At 43.5% G+C, this 19277-nt stretch overlaps 1 protein-coding gene across 8 annotated transcripts in view; it reads right to left on the reverse strand.

The window, feature by feature from the left end:
* dip2a (disco-interacting protein 2 homolog A) overlaps positions 1-19277 on the reverse strand; it is a 71597-nt gene that overhangs the window by 14227 nt on the left and 38093 nt on the right. For 5 of the 8 annotated variants that reach the window (XM_031858489.1, XM_031858487.1, XM_031858488.1 and 2 more), the window contains 9 exons: positions 15957-16028; positions 11687-11806; positions 11475-11594; positions 7434-7703; positions 6228-6365; positions 2745-2864; positions 1517-1714; positions 1171-1262; positions 624-734 (listed from right to left, as the gene is read on the reverse strand). In XM_031858489.1, coding sequence (XP_031714349.1) covers positions 624-734; positions 1171-1262; positions 1517-1714; positions 2745-2864; positions 6228-6365; positions 7434-7703; positions 11475-11594; positions 11687-11806; positions 15957-16028 — 1241 coding nt within the window. The other 3 variants (XM_031858492.1, XM_031858494.1, XM_031858493.1) reach the window with 2 other exon arrangements.

Consider the following 19277-nt stretch of genomic DNA (forward strand, 5'->3'; position numbering starts at 1 on the left):
ACATCAGAGAAGCAGCAGGTAAGAACGCAGATTGATGGCTAATCACCATTAAAAACTCTACTGCGGAGCATCAAAGCTCATTCATAGCAGGAATTACAGACAGATTCACGCTGAACGAACCACACTGAGGACAAAAGCGGGAACAAAATGTGAGATACTGGGTGGCATCAAAAAAGAATCAGGAGGAAAAAGGGGAGAGAAAAAGAAGCAAAAAGATTGAAAGAGAGAGAAAGCAAAAATGAGTCCCAAGAACAGTTGGCCTGTGATCTAATATTTTGACTGGAACTGCAAACAAGAACAGGCATAAATATTCAGACTGTCTGACTAATGTGGGTGGATTTGGTTCAGTTTGAGCTGATGATGTGGTGGAAACTGGGATGCATCACAACAAAATTAGAACATTCAAAAGAAAACGCTGCTGCTGGGTTTGTTATCATGCAAGATGTTCTGGGAGATTGGAATAAATCGTAGATATCTACATTGAAGCAACTGTGCACAACTTTAAAACACTCTTATTAGGGGTCAATTGTCCAGCAGGGGTCACTAGTGCTCCTCAGTGTTTATGTAGACCAGCTCACACTAAACACGTCCACACATTCCCAGGAGATTGTATTTGCCTTTACCTTTCTGGTCAGCGGCACTTCGATGGGCACAGGTACCAGCTCTGCCAAGAGACAGCCGTAGAAGGCCACCATGAACATCACTGGGTCGTTGTTGGGGAAAACAAGTGCAACCTACAGGTGTAACGCAGACACAATATGTTACAGTAGGATGCTATGCAGTTCCTGTTTTGAGTTTAAGTATAGGAGGCAAGGGGCATGGTGTGTAGAATGTGTCATGGAAGCAAACATTTGCTTCCTTTCACAAGTAATGAGATTGTGATGTTATAAAGAAATCGCATAAGACCTTGATGGTTGAAAACTGAGCACTGAGATGCAGCCTTTTGTAAAATCAGAAATATCAAGCTTTCAAGTAGGCTGACTTGATAATAATGTCTTCTAGCCATCAACATTTCCCCATTTCATTTTCAACACTACTTCATGTTCAGGGAAATACAAACTAGCACTTGCTGAATATTGTTTTAGGAGCCTCAGCCAAATACCTAAAATGCAACGAGAAATGTATCATAGAAGTGACCACCACTGAACACAGTTTCGTCTCATGACTTACCCTGTCGCCGGGCACGAGCAGAGGCTCATTTCTGGTACTCAGCTTGTTAAGAAGCGTGTAGGCCAGTTTCTGACTGCGAGTCCATAGTTTACCTGCAGAGGTGAACGTCCAGTGTCAAATATTTAATTTGATTTAACAACCTCAGACCCCCAAATCCACATAAAAACACACACAATAGCTGATAACAGCAGCAAATTACAAAATAGCGTATGTAGAGACAGAGGCAGGCACTTCTTTGTCCATTATTTGTACAGAGAAAACCCAGATAGAATGCATGACAAGAGGTGATATTGCTTTCCATCTCCTGTGTAAATTCTGAGCCACTCATTCACAGGTGGATACCTACCATAGGTGAGTGTGTAGACTGGCTTGCCAGCATTGTCGAGTCCCGTTAGACAGGGGCTCTTGGGCTGAGTAGTGCCCCACCGTTGTAAGGCTGCTGGCAAGGAGGGAGGCCAGTTGTTGACCACCCCGAGAGGCTCTCCTTCCAGGGCACTCATGTGCTGGCCTTCTGGCTTTGGCTGGTTGGGGTCTGGCTGCTGAACTAAATGGGGAGGAGAATGGGGACACCAGAGTGAGGGGTGGTTCAAAGTTTTGGGTTGAGTGATTTACAAATAAATTGTACATTTCTCAATAATACAACTCTGTTAAAGGAGTGTGAGGACTGAAAGACAGCGAAAGCTGGAGGATTAAATGTGAGCTGGTTTCTGTCCTTATCAGTCTTAACTGCCTCAGATACCAATTCCTTAGAAACTTAGAGAAACCTGCGCCTTTCAATAAGCTGTAGCTCCCTTTATCCTTCACCTTCCCTCCCTCCGAGCACCATGCTTGCTCTTTGATTTGACTTCCATCTCTCCATCACTATTCTCCCCTCAAACTCTCCTAAACTCCGGTAAGAGGAATTCAGGAATGCTTAACTGAGGTGGCAAGATGTCCCCCGCCAAATAAAACACCTCTATCATTGACAAATAGTGTTAAGCCTGCTGCCATTTTCAGCTCTGTGTGTTTTTCTGCTCACACCGAGCAGACCACCAAGCAGCGGTTTGCCATGTCACAGTTTCTGTGCCAAACTCAGGGAGGCTTTACAATTACCTGCTGATGCATTACTATTCCTGCCGCTTTTCTATTTTCATAGTGTTTATTCAGCCACCCGAAACCCACGATGGGCTGGTTGGAATGGAGGAAATGGTTGGACAGGGCTGGTCCACTGTGTGTGTGTTTCTGGATTCCCTAACCACTCCCTTAACACACCTGGTGGTCTAAGCTCCACCAAGAGACAAAATGACAACAGCTGATCTAAAAGTGTTCCTCGACTGTTTATCTGTGAGGCGTGGCGAGGTCAACTGGACATTGTTATCTCGGTGGAAGCTGTAAAACTCTGCTGAAAGAAATTTGACAAATTATTAAAGCTGATGTGGCTGACACACTCAAAAGAGTGTTTGAATCACAGTCAGCCTTTAACTGCTGAAGTCTCTGATCAGTATGCTGATCGCAGCACAGAAAGATGGATGCTTTTCTTTTTCATGAATTATTGATTTAATAGAAGCCATGTAATTAGTTTCAGGCCAGCTTACCATCCAAAAGCTCCTCAAAGTCGTCGACAAAGAACTCTCGCAACGGCGGCCGCTTCGGTCTCTTCAGAGTGTTGAGCAACTGCTGGATTTTGGAGGAGACGCGACTGTTGACTGGAACACCTACACAATGATAATGGAGGGGATGAAAAGAAAAGGGCAGGGGGGAAATAAACAAGACAAGGATACGGAGAGAAATACAGATATGGAGAGGAAGAATATGTGGCGTGGAAATAGATAGAAATGTAGACAGAATGATTGAGAGACGGATGAAGGAAGAAGAAGATGGAAAAGGGAAGAGAAGAAAAGAAAAGCGAAAAGGTCAATGTGGTGCTCGAGAGGACAACCGGCTGTCACTCACAGACAACCAAACAGTGGACCACGAGGTCCTCTACAGTCACCTGGAGGTCTAAGGGTTACTGTCTCTCAGTCCAGATGCTCTCTAGAATCACCAACAAACCTCACAGGTTAAATAAAGCAGAAAGTGAGGAGCCTCCTCACCTGCTGCCTAGCAACAAAGATGTCCTCCCTGCATCAACTGTTTCACATACGGTCTGCAAAATCCACAAATGTGGAGGCTAAAACCAACTACACCCCAGTCAAGTCAAATGATATACAAGTCATGTGAAGTGTTAAAGTGTTAGAAATGCTGAACATAAATGCAATGCTCAGAAAAGCTTAATCGCAGAGACATGGAGCCTTGTAGAGACATAAGAACACAAATGAAGGAGCCTGAGTGAAGACGAGAGGTGCCTGGTTAGATTTCTCTCGCATTTTAGTCATGGGTGCGAAGACTATAATCATCATCGGGCATCATTTCCTTCACATGAATTCATACTTAGTTTGGGAGGGGTGGTCTGTGTCACACATTCCAGACGGCCACAGAAGACGAAGGCCACAGCTGCACGAAGCTTGCCGGATCTATCTTACTATAATAAGCCTGGCTCAGACAGACTGTGCCTCCTCGTGAAGGGACAGATGCACTGGGAGTAGACGCTTGGGGGTCAGCGCTGCACCTGATGGGCCAATTAGAAAGCCCTAGACACACAGGACTGCATCTGAGGTCCCCTGAACCCCACCCACTCACGTGATTTCATCGTTAATATCACAGCTAACCAGGACCCGCATGTGCCGATGAGTATAATTAACAGTTTAATCATTTCATAATATATCCACCCACATCATTAAATTACTGGCTCTTGTTTATTTACTTATTTTAAATGGCACACCAGGTCTTCGCAGTAACGTGCATATATGACAGAATAGCATTAACAACAAGCTAAGACCATAACTGAGATGTAGATAAAGAGCAATGCTGGCTATCCTTCATGTTTCTTACTGTTCATGAATCCCACTGACAGACCAAAACCAACAATGTGTTAGACCATCTCTTAATATTTCTGACTTCCTTACCCTGTCTGTGGCTCTAAGCCCAAAGCTCATTTGCTACTAACGAAGCCGTAATTATTCAAAAATGTCTCACAATATATTGTTCCATTTTTCGTAAGTCATCTCCTAAATCAGCAGGGCGCTGAAGTTTGAGGACAATGTTTCAGCTGCGGATTAATGAACATTTGGTGCTCTAGTGAGGACGGTGTGCGTTGGATTGACTCAAAATGAACTACAGTGAATATGTTTATCATAATGAGGGAACATTTAACCCAGTGGAACTGAGTGGCTCACTGCTGTGTTTTTAACCGTTTTTGCACAACATTTTTGGTCTAGACACAGAGGAATACGATATATTAGACTTTGGATACACAGACAATACTTCTTAGTAGGATTCATTGTTTGTTTCGGTCTTTTTTGGGGATTTGTTGACAAAAAAGCACCACAGTATGCATGCTCCTTCAGGAAACCAACACATACAGCGTCAGTAACCGAGTCCAGATGGAACCAAAGATACTGTGTGGCATGTTTTCTACTCCCAACTATGTGTTGTTATCAAAATGGCAACAGTGCTAGACGACTGTCATCAAAGAGCCCACTCTGTGGCTACAGGCTAACAAGCTCGTGTCACATAATGTAGTGAGAAACATAAATTGACAAGTCTCAGCGTTTCAGTGTGAGCACAGAAACCAGCGTGTCGACATGATAATTATTCATAACCCCGAATGAATAGTTGCACCTGTCATGGAAAACACCTTTTCAAACAATCTGCTTTAACATCATCAATTTGCAGAGCATGGTTAGATATTGCTGGGAGATGCTATAAATGCTGCAAAACACTCTGCTATACACACACACACACACACACACACACACACACACACACACAAAAAGGTATCCAATGACTGAATTCACTGCAGCATTGCATATATTTTTGAAAAACACACACTTTGGACAAGTGCTAGACCTGACAGTGGAGGCGAAGGCAGAAACACACACAAACACAAATGCACACGCAGCAGAGTGCACACATAGAAGACTGCCATAGAGCTGGAAGAACAGTTATAAATACCATCCATTAAACTGAGGGATCCTTCACTTCTCCACTCACAGCCTGGAGGAGAGACACATCAGGATGTCAATGAAACAGTCCTGCTAACTTTGTGTGTGAATGTGAACGTGCGAACGCGTGATAGAAGACTCGACCTGCAGCCAGACACAGCTGAGAGCAGGCTTGTAAAGCGACAAAGACACATACCGTTGTTGTGCTACCACAACAACAAAGATAGGATTTCTTGCTGTTTTTTGCTATTTTTGTTAATGACTCCTTTCTGAAAAAGGTGCATAGGCAGCGTGGCTTTGAAACATCTTGAACACCAAACAGCCGAACAGAAGGGATAAAAATGTAACTGTTCACATCTGTTTCCCCTTTATGTGTCAGCCAGGTGGGCTGGTTTTGCATTTATTAGCAGTGAAAACCCAGACTGCGCACACATTCTTGATAAGAGAGGATGGATGGCAGGAAGGTAAAAGATCTGTTGAAGCACTGTTCTAGTTTTCTCGCAGCTAGCTCATACATTGGACGTTAATTCAAAGCTGCATTCAGCTCTGATGTTGAATGAGTGGAGATGGAAGGGAGACAGGAACGCATTGGCGCTGCTTTTATCGGCTGCTCGACAAGATTGTCATCTGTGGCAACCCTCTGAAGAAAATAAACTTGGTGCATACACTGTAAAAACATCTCTCTTAACGCATGAAGTTCAGCTGTATATTGATTTCACTGGTTACCCATCTCTACACTGCACAGCATCCAATTGCCAATATATCCGATAACCCATCTGGAAACAATATTGGGTGCATACTGGACTGTGCTGCTTGAATGATGGATGATGTTTGGTGGCTGTTAATTGTATGCACTCAATCTCTAATAACATGAGAGGGTCAGTCAGCAGCTTGTGGCAGTCTGACAGGCAGACTTACGAAGCAGAAGACAGAGGGACAGACAGCAGGGGAGATAGGGAGGTGACCGGGTTTCTGTGTGTGTGTGTGTGTGTGTGTGTGTGTGTGTGTGTGTGTGCGTGAGAGTAGGCAACTCACCATCTGCAGTCTCCATGACGCTGATGTGGTGGTTGTAGCCCCGGGAAACGCCTCGCACCGAGGCCACCTGGGGACGCTCCGTATGGAGCGAGGAGCGCTCCGACAGCCCCGTCACATCGGGGGGCGCCGAGTGGTTATCTGTGATGAGTGGGGCGTCGGGGGTTAAAAGGTCAAACGCCAGGCCTATTTTCGGCTATGGTTACTAAATGAAAATCTACTTCATGGTCTTGCAAACAAACTGATCTGACAGCTTTGGAACTTGATTGAGAGGCTAAAAGCCTTTCGTCATCTGCAAGTGGAGAGTCTTAAATTCAGAAGAGTGTGTTTTAACAAGGTTTTTATATGTTTTACCTCCATTTTAACAACCTGTGATGATAATGAATGAATGTTTCTATTCAGAAGATATATTCCCATCAGTGCACAACATATCCACAGAGAACACTTATGCATTACTGTATTTATTAAATACGCCATGTGCACAGCACACGTGTCATTTCAGAAAGTGTGATGGCCTTCTAGTCATTGTCTACTGCTGAAGTGAATGACGGACAGAATCATAGTTTGAGGGGTCAAGGAACAGGATAATATGGGAGATTTATTTACAGCTTCATTCAGCACCAGTCACTGCTGCTACTTTATGACAGCAACCTTGAGGGGAGACAGGCTGGACAGAAATCTGACAGCTCCATCCTAACAGGATATCGTTCTGCCAGCAGACACACATGAACACACACACACACACACACACACACACACACACACACACACATACACAAGCAAGACGCCAGCTCACTTTGCTGCTGCATAAGAGACGAATGAAGATGGATCCACTGAATCTCACTAACTCGCTTGGGACTCGCATTGCGGCTGTGACACGGGAAGTGGCTGTGAGCCCTTTCACGTGACTGAATGACAGTGAGATGGCAGACCGAGACGAGTAATGAGAGAGATGTACATTAAGGGTGTTTTCACTCCTGTAGTGAGGTTCATTTGGTCGGGACCAAGGAAGAAAGGTCCGGTTCCTGTTTACACTTTTTACAAATAAACTAAGAGGAGAAAACACTTCGCTAAACAGACTGACGGGTAACTCGTTAATCGGATAATCAAGAATTAGAGCGCTGCATAAATTAAAAGGGGACAAGAACATACAGATTGAGCAGCCGTCATTTGATGGCGTGTTAAGACTGCGTGTGTGTCTCTACTGACCTAGCTGGGTGTGTGCCATAAAGTCGGCCAATGCGGTAGCTGCGGCGTTGGCGTTGAGGGCTGCGTGGGAGGTGGTGTTGGTGGTGGTGACGGATCTCCCTCCTGGGTGGGATGAGGTGGATGACGCGGAGGATGAGGTGGACGAACCCTGGATGACACGGTTAAACCAGTGCTCAACGGCTGGGTGGCCGTGGCCCTGGTAGGGCGTCGAGGTGGCCAGACGTCCCTGCCGGCGGAGTGAGCCCTCGTCTTCCGACGCCGAGGAGGTGTCTGTGTTTGACAGGTCAAGACAGGGCAACGTCACAACAGTGGACAAAGATATGGGGCTGCAGGATTTAGATGATATGCTGATGATGCATTATTTTACTTATACATACTGGAGAGAGTACATATAAACAGGTGGGATGGCCAGATGGGTTCAATGGAGATGGAAGATGTTGAGCTGAGGGATGCTTGTATTATATTGCCTATAAATGTACACATATAGTCATAAAGACAGCTCACCGCAACAATAGGTGTACCATATATGAATGATAAAGTGTCATAGACTTTGACAACAAACAGACCAGAGTGTTTCATATTTGTAGACGACAACAGCAAGAAAAAGGAATACAACTAACAAAGGCAGCTTTTTAAGAGAAATATTTATGGTGCAAACTATCCGTACAGTAAATATACAGTCGCTATAACGAGGCAGTTAAAAGAACGTTGTGAACTAACCAAAACTGGTATTCTTGCTTGAAGGGGTTTTGAAAAAAATATGAATACTGTACTTGCATAAAATACATACACAACCTAAAATAGCCTGACCAAATTTCCTTTATAATGTTGGTTATAATACTTTGGAAGTGCGGTGTGTGCTTAAGTTATTGCTTGGGTTAAAACACAGTCACTGATGATTTTACCGTCTCTCCCTTGAGACAGCCGTGAGCAGTTGGTTTCAGCAAAAATAGCCCAAACAGGAAAAACTTCAAAGGAAAGTCTGGATCATTCAAAATGAACACATTCCATTTCATCTGCCAAGTACCCAGAAACGCCTGCTCTTTCGACAGAACCACTGACGTTACACAAGAGCAGGCCAGTCTGAGATTTGCATTCTGCAGAGAACTGAGTGTAATGAAAGGGCTGAACGGGCTTAGGCATCACCCTCTTGAGAAAATGAAACAACTGTTTTCAAAAATCACCAAGAAAGTTCACACTTTCTCCACGTTATTCATGATTAATGAAGTAAACCGCAGCAACCCATACAAACAACAGAACTCATTCACACGTCTCAACATATTATACACAGCATACCTTACAAAACAAAGCCTTAAAAATAACGTGGAAAACCTAACCCAGAACATGGAACCAGTTCTGCGTGTTTCGACAGCAAAAAAAAAAAAAAGAATATAACAGCTCTTGGACAGGGAAACTGGACATAAGATAAAACCAGTGGTCCATGGAAAAGACAAACAGTCTCCTTACACTGTAGTCGTAAAGGCAAGATAAACTTGAAGGTGTTTGAATGCCAATGTAGGCTTGCAAAGCCAGAAGCAACACTTGTAAAGTGACGATGTAGTCCGTCATTGTTCTGCTTTAAGTTGGCCTAGACGGTGATGTAATGACTTGGGTCTCTAGCCTGTGGGAGAGCAAACTGGTTCTTAGAAGATTCACTAGTCGAACCAACTGTGAACTGGCACCAGCCCAGAACCAGAACTAGGTTTGAGTTGGAAGAAAGGGGGTATGAGAGGATGAGAGAGAGAGACATTTAGAAAACAGAGATTAAGTCTGTGTGTGTGATCAGCACATGCCTAAAGATGTTCTCTAAAGTAATGAGCCTTCTTGCAATTAATCTACCTCCTAATCACTCACAGTATGTAAATACAGGTAAAGTCCATCAACTGAGAAACATTTGAAATGACTGTTCAAATGACTGTTGCTCTCCAGTGGCTTTGCAGAGGCTGCCAAAGGAAGGCTGGAGGAGGTTTGATCATAACAAGCTTGAATTTAATGTCTCTACAACCAGCGGACTCATGGGGGTTATATCGCATTCATGAGTCTGTTTGTTATTCCTCTGCCTCCGTCCAATCTCTCTCCGAATCTCAGTAACCTTGACAAAGTTCCACAGAGGGAGAGTGAAACAGGGGGTCAGAGACCAAATGCAAAGTAGAAATAGAGAGGTGGAAATAATGGGAAGGAAACTAATTAAGAAAAAGAGGTATTAGTCACAGATAAACAAGCAAAAAAAGGGATAGATAGCAAATAGTAAAGAGTGAGCTAGAGAAAGACAGTCAGTGATGAAAGATTTGGAGGTAGGTAGGAATATAAACTGGTCTCAGTTACTCTTGTGCATTAATCAAATTTTATGTTCAAGCAAACAAAGACTGGTATATTATTAAGGCTTGAGCTTGGCAGTTAAGTTAGTGAATTGGCTGAAGCATCTTCATAATGGTTTGTGCCTGAGTTTAGTTCTAAACCAGCACTGGACAGATAAATAAAATGTTTATAATTCATGCTGAGGGGAAAATGAATGTCTCAACCGAATTTCATGGCAAACCCTACCAATAGTTGTCAAAAGCACAAATGTACACCTCATGGTGGTGCTGAAGAAGAAGTCAGGAGATCACCAAATGCTGAATTTCCCCTGCACAGTACGGCACAGATCGCTTGACTCGCTTCAAACTGTTCTCTTGCAGTGGAAATTAGTCAAAAGACCGTAGACTTCATCTTCTGGAGACCACGAATGTCTGTTCCAAATTTTATCTATATTTCAGTCTGGAGCCAAATAGTAGACTGACGGACTGACTGTCAAACCAATATTGCCATTCCTAGGGTGACGCCGCTAGCATTGCTAAACATACATCAATCTCAGGCATTGATAAATGGGTTGTTGTGACTGTTGGTCTGTAGATTGGCTACGTTTACTGTACATTGTTGGAATAAGGCTTCTAACGTCCAATCACGCCACAGTGGATTGAATGACAGGTCTGGCAGTAAAATGTTTTTTTTTGCTCACATTACTACTGGTTCTTCAAAATCAGACATGGAGCGTTCAGACACGTAGTGTGACCAGATGTAAACCAGCCACTGTAGATTAGCAAGATAAGAGATGGAAAAGGAGAAGGTTAACAGATACAGATACCAACAGTAGGGGGACTTGTTCCTCTAAATATTACTTAACAGCACCATTAGTGGCCAAAAAATCCAATAAATCCACCACCTTATTACGTCCTGACAAAATTTTGCCCCAAAAGATATTGTATGTACAGTACATGAGTTTGTGGATCTGTTAGCCATACCTACGTATGTACTTCATCTAAGTAGATCACTCATAGTGACCATGAAGAGACTCCCCCCCCCTTCTCCCCTTTAAACCCCAATGTCTGAGCTCTTAATCCGTTTACTCGCTGCACCGCTGTGTCCTCTCTCTTTGCCCAAGACATGAGGCTCTAAGGCCCCCCACCAATTAACTCTTATACAGCAATGATAAAGCCACTGCAGTGTTAAGAGACTGGACAGTTTGCTGTCATCAAATCTTGCACTGATATCTTACAGACTGATTAAAGATTGATTAAATACCTTTTTCGGAAACAATTGTGCAAAAATAACAATACAAAAATGTTTTTTGGGCCTTGAAGATCACAACCAAGAAAAGCTGCAGAACGCAGTAAAATGACATTACAATGAACTGGCCCACACAATTCAAACTGTTATAAAAGCATGCGAAAGGTCGACATTTTGAGACTATGTTAAAAATCTGATTATGCATCCATTATGCAACTCATGTGGGAAGGTCTGCCTGGGAATACAACAGTGAGAACTGGGCCCTTTTGAGTCACACAGAATGGACACATTCATCAAATTGCATATTTCTTTCCAGTAGCAAAAGCTTGACAACATCATCTTCCACCACTGGACACAACAGAGATGCCAGCATCCTACACTGCAATGCTCATGAGAGCACACGGAAACAACCCAGTGCAAGCATTAACCTAGACTGTGTGTCTGCAGGATAAACCTTGCCCTTGGTGAACAGTGTTACTGGAACAGAGGCCTCACCTGGGGGGGTGCATGCCTCAACAGAGGACTGAACTAACACAGATCGTCTCTTGGAGGGCATTGGCATCTTCCTCTCCTTGTACTTTGCCAAAGCTGCTTGGACGGCTTCTGTGTGCAAATCTAAGAGAACACATCACAACACAGTTAAGCTACGGCATAGAAGAAGAACACCAAGCATTTCAAACTGCGAGGCAGTGTGGAGACATGATTACCAGATCTGAAGCGTTCATCCCGGGTGTTGGCTGCCCGGGACTTGTTGTGTTTGGAACCTGGCAGAACAGCTTGGGAGGAGGCCTGGATCCTGTTGTCAATTTGCAGAGAAGGATCTACACCTGTAGAGAGACAAACCCAAAGCAGGGAGGGAACAGTTTGTAACAGGACAGAAACAAAATGTATACCTTCCTCTAAAGCAGAAATATGAGCAGATACATTCTTTGCAGAATGTGCCTTGGACATATGTCCTGAATATTGCTAGACTAAATCAAGTATCCACAAGCTTAATGGTAATCCTTATTTAGGCTGCTTTCTTCTAATACAGTAGCTTGGAGTTGAGAAAGTCTTCACTTAAATTAATCCAGCCTCTCTCACAGCTTTCCAGCTGCCTTCCAGCTTTCCAAGGCAAGCTAATGCAAATTACACAGACGTAACAGACATGAGGTGATTAAGCAGCATGAATGTCAAACAGACAACATCTTCTAACTAGAGCATTCTAAAAGTATCAAACACTTAAACTCTCTCAACCTCTCTGTGCTCTGTGTGACACAGGCAGTGATTCATCCTTGTGATTACGCAATCCTCATTTGAGCCTCATTACGTTGCGAGTGGTTAACATCAGAGGGGAAACCCAAGACTACCGCCTGAAGGAAGGTGGTGGTTCGAGCTCTATTTGTAGTCGTCTACCATTGGCTTCACTTCTTCTTCTCATGCTCTCATACTGATGTGTTTGATGTTATGGAAGTATACATACTTCAAATACATCAGAGGATGTAAAATATTACTAAACGAGATGAATCCTTTTTTACTGTATGTCACAAGTTTGATCCAGATAAAATACCCAACCCATTAATTATTGACAGAAAATCTTCATCCTACCCCTATTATGGTATATTATGTTCTGCATATTAAAGATCCAAATGTTGTCATTATATGTAGTGCTAATACATACATTATAGGAACACACCAACTAAAGTAATTTCCCACAACTTGCTTGTATTTCCGTGTTGAGTAATGAAAGGCCTTAGCAGTTATTTTAGGCAGAGTAGAGGGACAACTTTACAAATAATGGAACAGGAAGCCGTTAAAGTAACAGCTTCTGTACTATGAATCAGCAATACATCTGACAGCTTTATAAGGTATATTTTCCCGACAGTGAGACAGAGACGAAAATACAGTTTAAAGCGACCAACTAGTGCCATGTTTCCACATCCTCCTGCCGGTTCCCTCCTGTACTTTCAGTCTACTTTCTGATACCTAAACACTGTCTGTTTTATACTTAAAGACACATCACAACAGCAGCACAACAAACAACTACAGACACTACATTTTTCTGTGAATACGGAACTAGAAGCCTGCAGAGATGTTATACAGGGAACACAGCTCGTCTTTTATTCCATTTAATGAAACCTGCTAACTGGATGCTAAAATATGCAGTAACAGAGACATTAACCCCTGCAAATCCTCATATGCAAACATAGCCAACTGAGTTCATTGCAATGCATTACCAAGCCAGCCAGGTACAACTACCACAAATTTAATCCACAAATGTAATTTGATGGCTACCAATTTTAGAGGCTTCCTTCCCCAAAGGAAGTGTTTTGAATCGCTACAAAGTAATTATATAGGAAGAAAAAAAAGTATACAATTCAAACACATACAACCTGATGACACAACATGAGGGACTCCGCATTAACAGTCCAGCTATATTCATGTACTTCAGCCAAACGTTTATGTAGTCAAAGCCGCCTACTATCATTGGCTAGTGATTGCCACTTGTGTATATTTGGCTGTCTTTACAAGTGTAACCATTAGAAAAGGACAGAGTCCTCCCGTGCCACATTCAGCCAGCTAGATCCAACACCTATAGCTGGCTGGCCAGTCAGACACCCGGCCAGCCAGACAGCCATCAGCCCGCCTGGCTTTTCAGCAGCAGCTTAGTGGGGATAAGCGAGCTCCACACTGTCAGCAACTCTCGGACGGCAGCAGCACACACACGGAAATGCTGAGCAACATTCACACACGCTTTGACTAAATCTGTTCAATAACACTTTCAAATTTTAGACACGCTTCGTTAAGGCCCGAGGTCATTTAAGGACACATAATGCATGGAGTCTGACACATACACACACATGGATAGACACATCAATATATTATGCTGGTCCCTTATATCGCTCTGACAGCCCAGTCACACATCAGCCTTTCCCCAGCCCCTGCAGGAAACAGGTCTATATAAACAAGCCAGGACACCAGACCCGGTTGCTGGGAAGAACACACTTCTGAGACACAGCGCACAGAGCCAATCAGAGGCTTGCTCCGTCACAGCAGATGTTGTTATTGGCCCGTAGCGCTCCCTGATGAATTTTTAGCACCCGTCTGATGCCTAACACTTACAGGTGTGGCGGCTGATGACACAAGTGCTGTGTCTCACTTCTTTCAGAGAACAAATACGCTTGGCTAATGACCTGCATCGAGTACCCGATTGCATATTAGAATCGCAGACATTAATAAGCAATTGAAATGACACGTGCCTAATATAAATGAATGGATGACAAATTCAGGTTGAATGAGCTGGGACACAGCAACTGCATTCATAGGCAGAAAATCTAAACCAGATGTCAAAAACAAAATCACTCAAGATAAGACAACACATACCCGTGTTCTTACTGAGGATGGACAACAATTCCCCCACAGAGCTTTTCCTAAATGTTTGACTTCCCAGTATGGTCAACACCTAAAGCAAGTATTTACTCTCAAAGCTCACAGTGCAGCTTCAAAACACTCAAATAAAAACAAAGGAAATGAATTTACTCTGTCATAGATCTAAACAATCTATCTTTGTACCCTACGTTATTGCACTTGGCACATGTACTGTAGTCCTGTTGCTACAGTGAAATATAAGGCAAAACGGCTTGCGAAATTTTGCATGGAGCTCAGAAACTTTCAGTCTATTGGTCTCCTATTTCTACCCTGCAGCTGTTAAACCCTAACCCACTCATTCATTTACTAACTCCCAACACATCCATTCATCCCGCTGGAAGAATGTCACCCATAGCCCATCTATTTCTGCCCGATATCTATCACGTCCCTTCTTTTTAAGTGTTAGGATCCAGACTGAGTGGATCTAACAATGAATGACAGAAAGGAAACATATGAATCCATGATAACAAGAAGGGAGAGGGAGCAACAGAAAGACATAGAATGAAGGAGATGATCCGCCCCAAGCTGAATAACAGGCCTGCTAACTCCAGTGGAAAGCCTTGAGTGAGCGGCCCACAACAGACACTGGTTTCCACTGAGGCTTGCCGTTCTGATAGCAGGCCAAACCGATGACTGCCATGAGCCCCGGACAAAGAACGGGGAAGCATGAAGTATAAAGACAGCGACTCCTCTCTGGGATTTGGACTGACTGCTCAACTGGGAATAAAAATACGCTGAATTGATATATAAGTGTATGTACGCACAGTCAAAAGCCAGAGGCCGATAAAAAGTAGAGACACACATCTTGGAAAATACACGCCCCCTTGTTTTTTTAAAGTTAATTCTTCTCAACCACCTACAGCCTAAGACAGGATGGCAGGTACAATATGCACAAACTGCATTAAATAAACAAACCACTCTAAATAATGAGCATTCTGTAAGACAGGAACTTAGTGATGAAAGCAGCACGCAAGCACACAAAACAATCAAATGAGACAAAATCTTGACCAGTTATCATTCCAGCAGAGACACCTAATACCGTATTTACATTTCCAATACAGTCTGTCTTCATTGTTTTGGTTGGTTAGCATCTATTTTTAGTTGGCCCCTACAAACACTATAATACTGTATATGGCCGCTGCAGGGCTGTGGCAATAATAACAGACCCAAGGATAACAGAACCACAGTTAAAGAATCAAGGGCACAGCAGCAGACGTATCAAATCTAACCAGATGAATTACATAGATGTGTCCAAAGCCTCCATAGAATCCTTCATGGTAACTTATAGCGCTAATATTAAAAATCAACTTCTAAACTAGCTTTGGATTTGTTATATGCTGATTGTTTAAGTTTTGGGATTTTATTTTTGATTTTTTTTTTCTTTAAAAAAAAAGAAAAACGAAGACACACCAATAATCATCATTATTAAAATCATAAGATTCTTTTTTTCCCCATTTTGTTTGCTCTTGCCATGGACACAATGCTAACTGCTATGCTAACAGGCAGCCAGGGGAAACAAATGTAAACCTGCTCTGGACAGTAAATTCCCTGCAGGCCTGTGTGCCTTACCTTGTATCTGTGGGATGTATGGTGCCAACAGCTTGCCTCTTTTCTTCTCATAGCCCTTCTGAGTGATGTCCCCTGTACAGATAGAGACAGAGAAATACAGAGGAACAGACAGACAGAGAGAGAGAGAGAGAGAAGAAGGGGGGGGGGCAGAGATATGAGTCATTAGCTGCTCTGCCGTGCCCTGGTGGTGTGTGTGTGTGTGTGTGTGTGTGTGTGTGTGTGTGTGTGCACGCTACAGATCACACTGCCAGGCTGGTTACACTGGCACCATGGGGCACCAGAGGTTGCGGTAGCCGTTTACCAGCTCTCACCTCACCCACTGTATGTCTCTCTGTCTCTCTCTCTCTCTCTCTCACACATACACAGGAAGTGACATTGCAAATGAAAGATGTTTAAACTGACAGATATGCGTGAGGAATTTCCGACCAAATGCTTGAATGATAACATCGACGAGGCAAGAGGCATTTAAAAGATCATTTGTCTGGTGCGGCGGGAACAATTTCCCCTCGCAGTGTTTTTACCAGAAGTAAAAAATACTGCTGATGTCAGCATGAACTGAATCCCCCTCAGTTGTCCCCACACACAATTAAGGCAGCCTGTTAAAAAAGATCTAGCTGCATGTTATTTTTAATAGCCCTATTTGAAAGAAACGTCATTGTGCAAGCTTTTTCAAACCTAGAATTTAACTATAGTAAACGAAGAAAGAGAAAAATGAGGGCAGATAGCGACAGAGAGATAGAGTAAAGGTACAAGGCAAAGTGATATAATGGCTCTGTAGAAGCAGCAGGGTATAGAACCCAACTCTGCTAATTGTCTCTAGACTTAGAAACTAGACTGAGAGAGGTGCTGACTGACAGCACCTCTAACACACAAACCATGAGAATGTACACAAATATAAGAGCTCTCAAACACCCCGAAGGATGAACGAAAAAAAGTTTATTGTGGAAAATATGCCAGTCAAACAGTCGGGCTCAAAGTGTCAAAGTCAACAGACACTTGACGTGACGTACGCATTGTTTTGGCAGGAAGCTAGGAACTGCTCACAAAAGTCAACGCAAGATCTTATTTTCCACTGGACGTTGACACTGGAGTCCAATGAATAGGGGTCTCGCTGTGCTTTATGTTCATCTCTATAGGCTCTCAGTGGGGGGTCATTAGGGTGGAGGTCAAGTGAAAAAGCAATAAGTTCAATAGGGCTATATCTGAACAGAACAAATTGATTAAAACCCTCCCCATTTGGTCCCATTCTTCACCTCACCATGGGGAATATTTACTTTACTTGCTCCTTATTGATGTGTTTAACCTATATTCATTTATAAAAGTGTTTTTTACCTTTCCCCTATCAATGTATAGCCCTTCATATTGATTAATGAATATGAATTAATGATCTTTGTATTGGTTCCAACATTGCCTTCACGAAGTATCCTTGATTTATCTTTGCTCCTCAAGAACACAACAGTGTGGTAGTGTGAAGGCAGGTGTCGATGGTCACACTGGTTGCCGCACTGGTCCTGAGTCACCAGTAACAGCTGAATGCCCGCACTGTTAAATGTCCAGGAGAGCTGGAGGCTGGCAACAATACAGCGCTGTTCACAGGCCGGCTGACCTGACACTGACTCTTTCTGGTGATAAGTGTCTCTGTTTGTATGCGTGTACATCAGTATATGTTTGTGCGCATGCCAGCATGTCTGAGTGAGCGCACTACAGCAGCCAGCCAGCCTGACAACCGCACAATAGAGGGCCATTCTCTGCGGCGGCTCCAAATTCTGGCTAGCAGCCCCGGTGACCAAGCGGCCCCTAGTACACACTGATCCATCAAGTTATGTCTCGGTGAAGCTAATCTATTCATCTGAGAACAAACCGCTTTGCCATTAAAGATGGAGGAATGGACTCAAGCATGCAATGGTAAACAATGAGCCTTACCCGGAGTCTTCAAATGCAAAAACAAAAAAGTCTGAGGCACCAAAGGATTACAATATTTAGTATGTGTTTGCATATGCATGCACTTATATTTGTGTCTGCATGTTTACAAAGTCACAGACAGATGCTCCCTTTCCGTTCTGTGCTTGAGCTTCGAGTGCCTCCGTAAGAGGAAAAAATGGGAGGATCCAAAGGTCAATATGTGGCCTGCCGCCTGGGGAATAACTGAGGGGGGGAGAGGGCGGTGGGTTAGAGAGAATGATGGAGCGATGGATGGAGGGAAGCTTAGCGCATACACCAAATTGCACAGTCACAAGGGACAAGCTGTAGCCATACAGTATATTTACAGCAGAGTGGGAAACACTTCACTTGACCCCCTTCACCCTTCTGCGCTGACGACAGGCTTTACCACATAATTGAGCTGTAAAGAAGAAGGGAAAGGGTGTGTCACCAAACAAGCACCTGGGGGGGGGGGACGAGTAAATAAAAACTGAAAGCAAGTGTGTCAAAGAGGGAGGTGAACAAAAGCACGAGAGGGACGGGGAGAGAGAGAGAGGAGGCATTTATCATGTTGTGATGGTTAGAGAATGTCCCTGGGGGCTCAGCTGGTTTTTCTTTCCTCAACCTGCATCTACCTTCATCAAAAGCAACCTCCTTTGTGGCCTTCATCCCTCCACTCTAACCTCTTCACCTTCTTCACACGAACCATTATAGTCGTCTTTTGTCCTCTCTTTTTAATTACCTGCAGCAGTTTTTGCTTGTGGGGGTGGGGGAGATAGAAATAGCAAAGGGATATCTTGTCCACATTTTTAGGGCTGTAGTCTTGGGATATTAACCTCCATCCATCTGAAGTTTTTTTTCCGACGATCCAGAGGCTTTTCTATCTGGCACATCATCCAATGTTGTTAGCGTAAACATTCCTCTCACCCTGCACTGAATCCAATTTAGAAAAAGAGTCGGTCAATCTTGTGACACTCTGAACAGCGACAACAAGAGTGCCCGCTGTCACTGCTTTGTCTTGTTGACTATTATTGACCGATGGCTATTGAGTATATTTGACTGATGGCTATTGAGTGGAGCTGAGGCCCATTAGAGGATTACCTCGCATCGGCCCGGACGGAGCTCTTCAATTGGGAGGGAAATACTGAAACACAGCACATTCCTCTACAAGCCTAACCCAAACACATTAAGGAGAGGTAATGAAGCTCTGAATGAAGATGGTGGCATTGGCTTTACTTAAGATGGTGTAAGACTGTTCTTAACAAGACCAGTGAAAAATGAATCTGTAACAGGACAAGATTGAGATGTAAATAGCCAGACAGGGATGTCGACTCTTGCTCTAAACTGTGTCCCTGGGTATCACACACACACACACACACACACACACACACACACACACAC

The sequence above is a fragment of the Anarrhichthys ocellatus genome, unplaced genomic scaffold, assembly GCF_004355925.1.
Source record: "Anarrhichthys ocellatus isolate YVR2014 unplaced genomic scaffold, GSC_Weel_1.0 scaffold20, whole genome shotgun sequence".
Taxonomy (NCBI): domain Eukaryota; kingdom Metazoa; phylum Chordata; class Actinopteri; order Perciformes; family Anarhichadidae; genus Anarrhichthys; species Anarrhichthys ocellatus.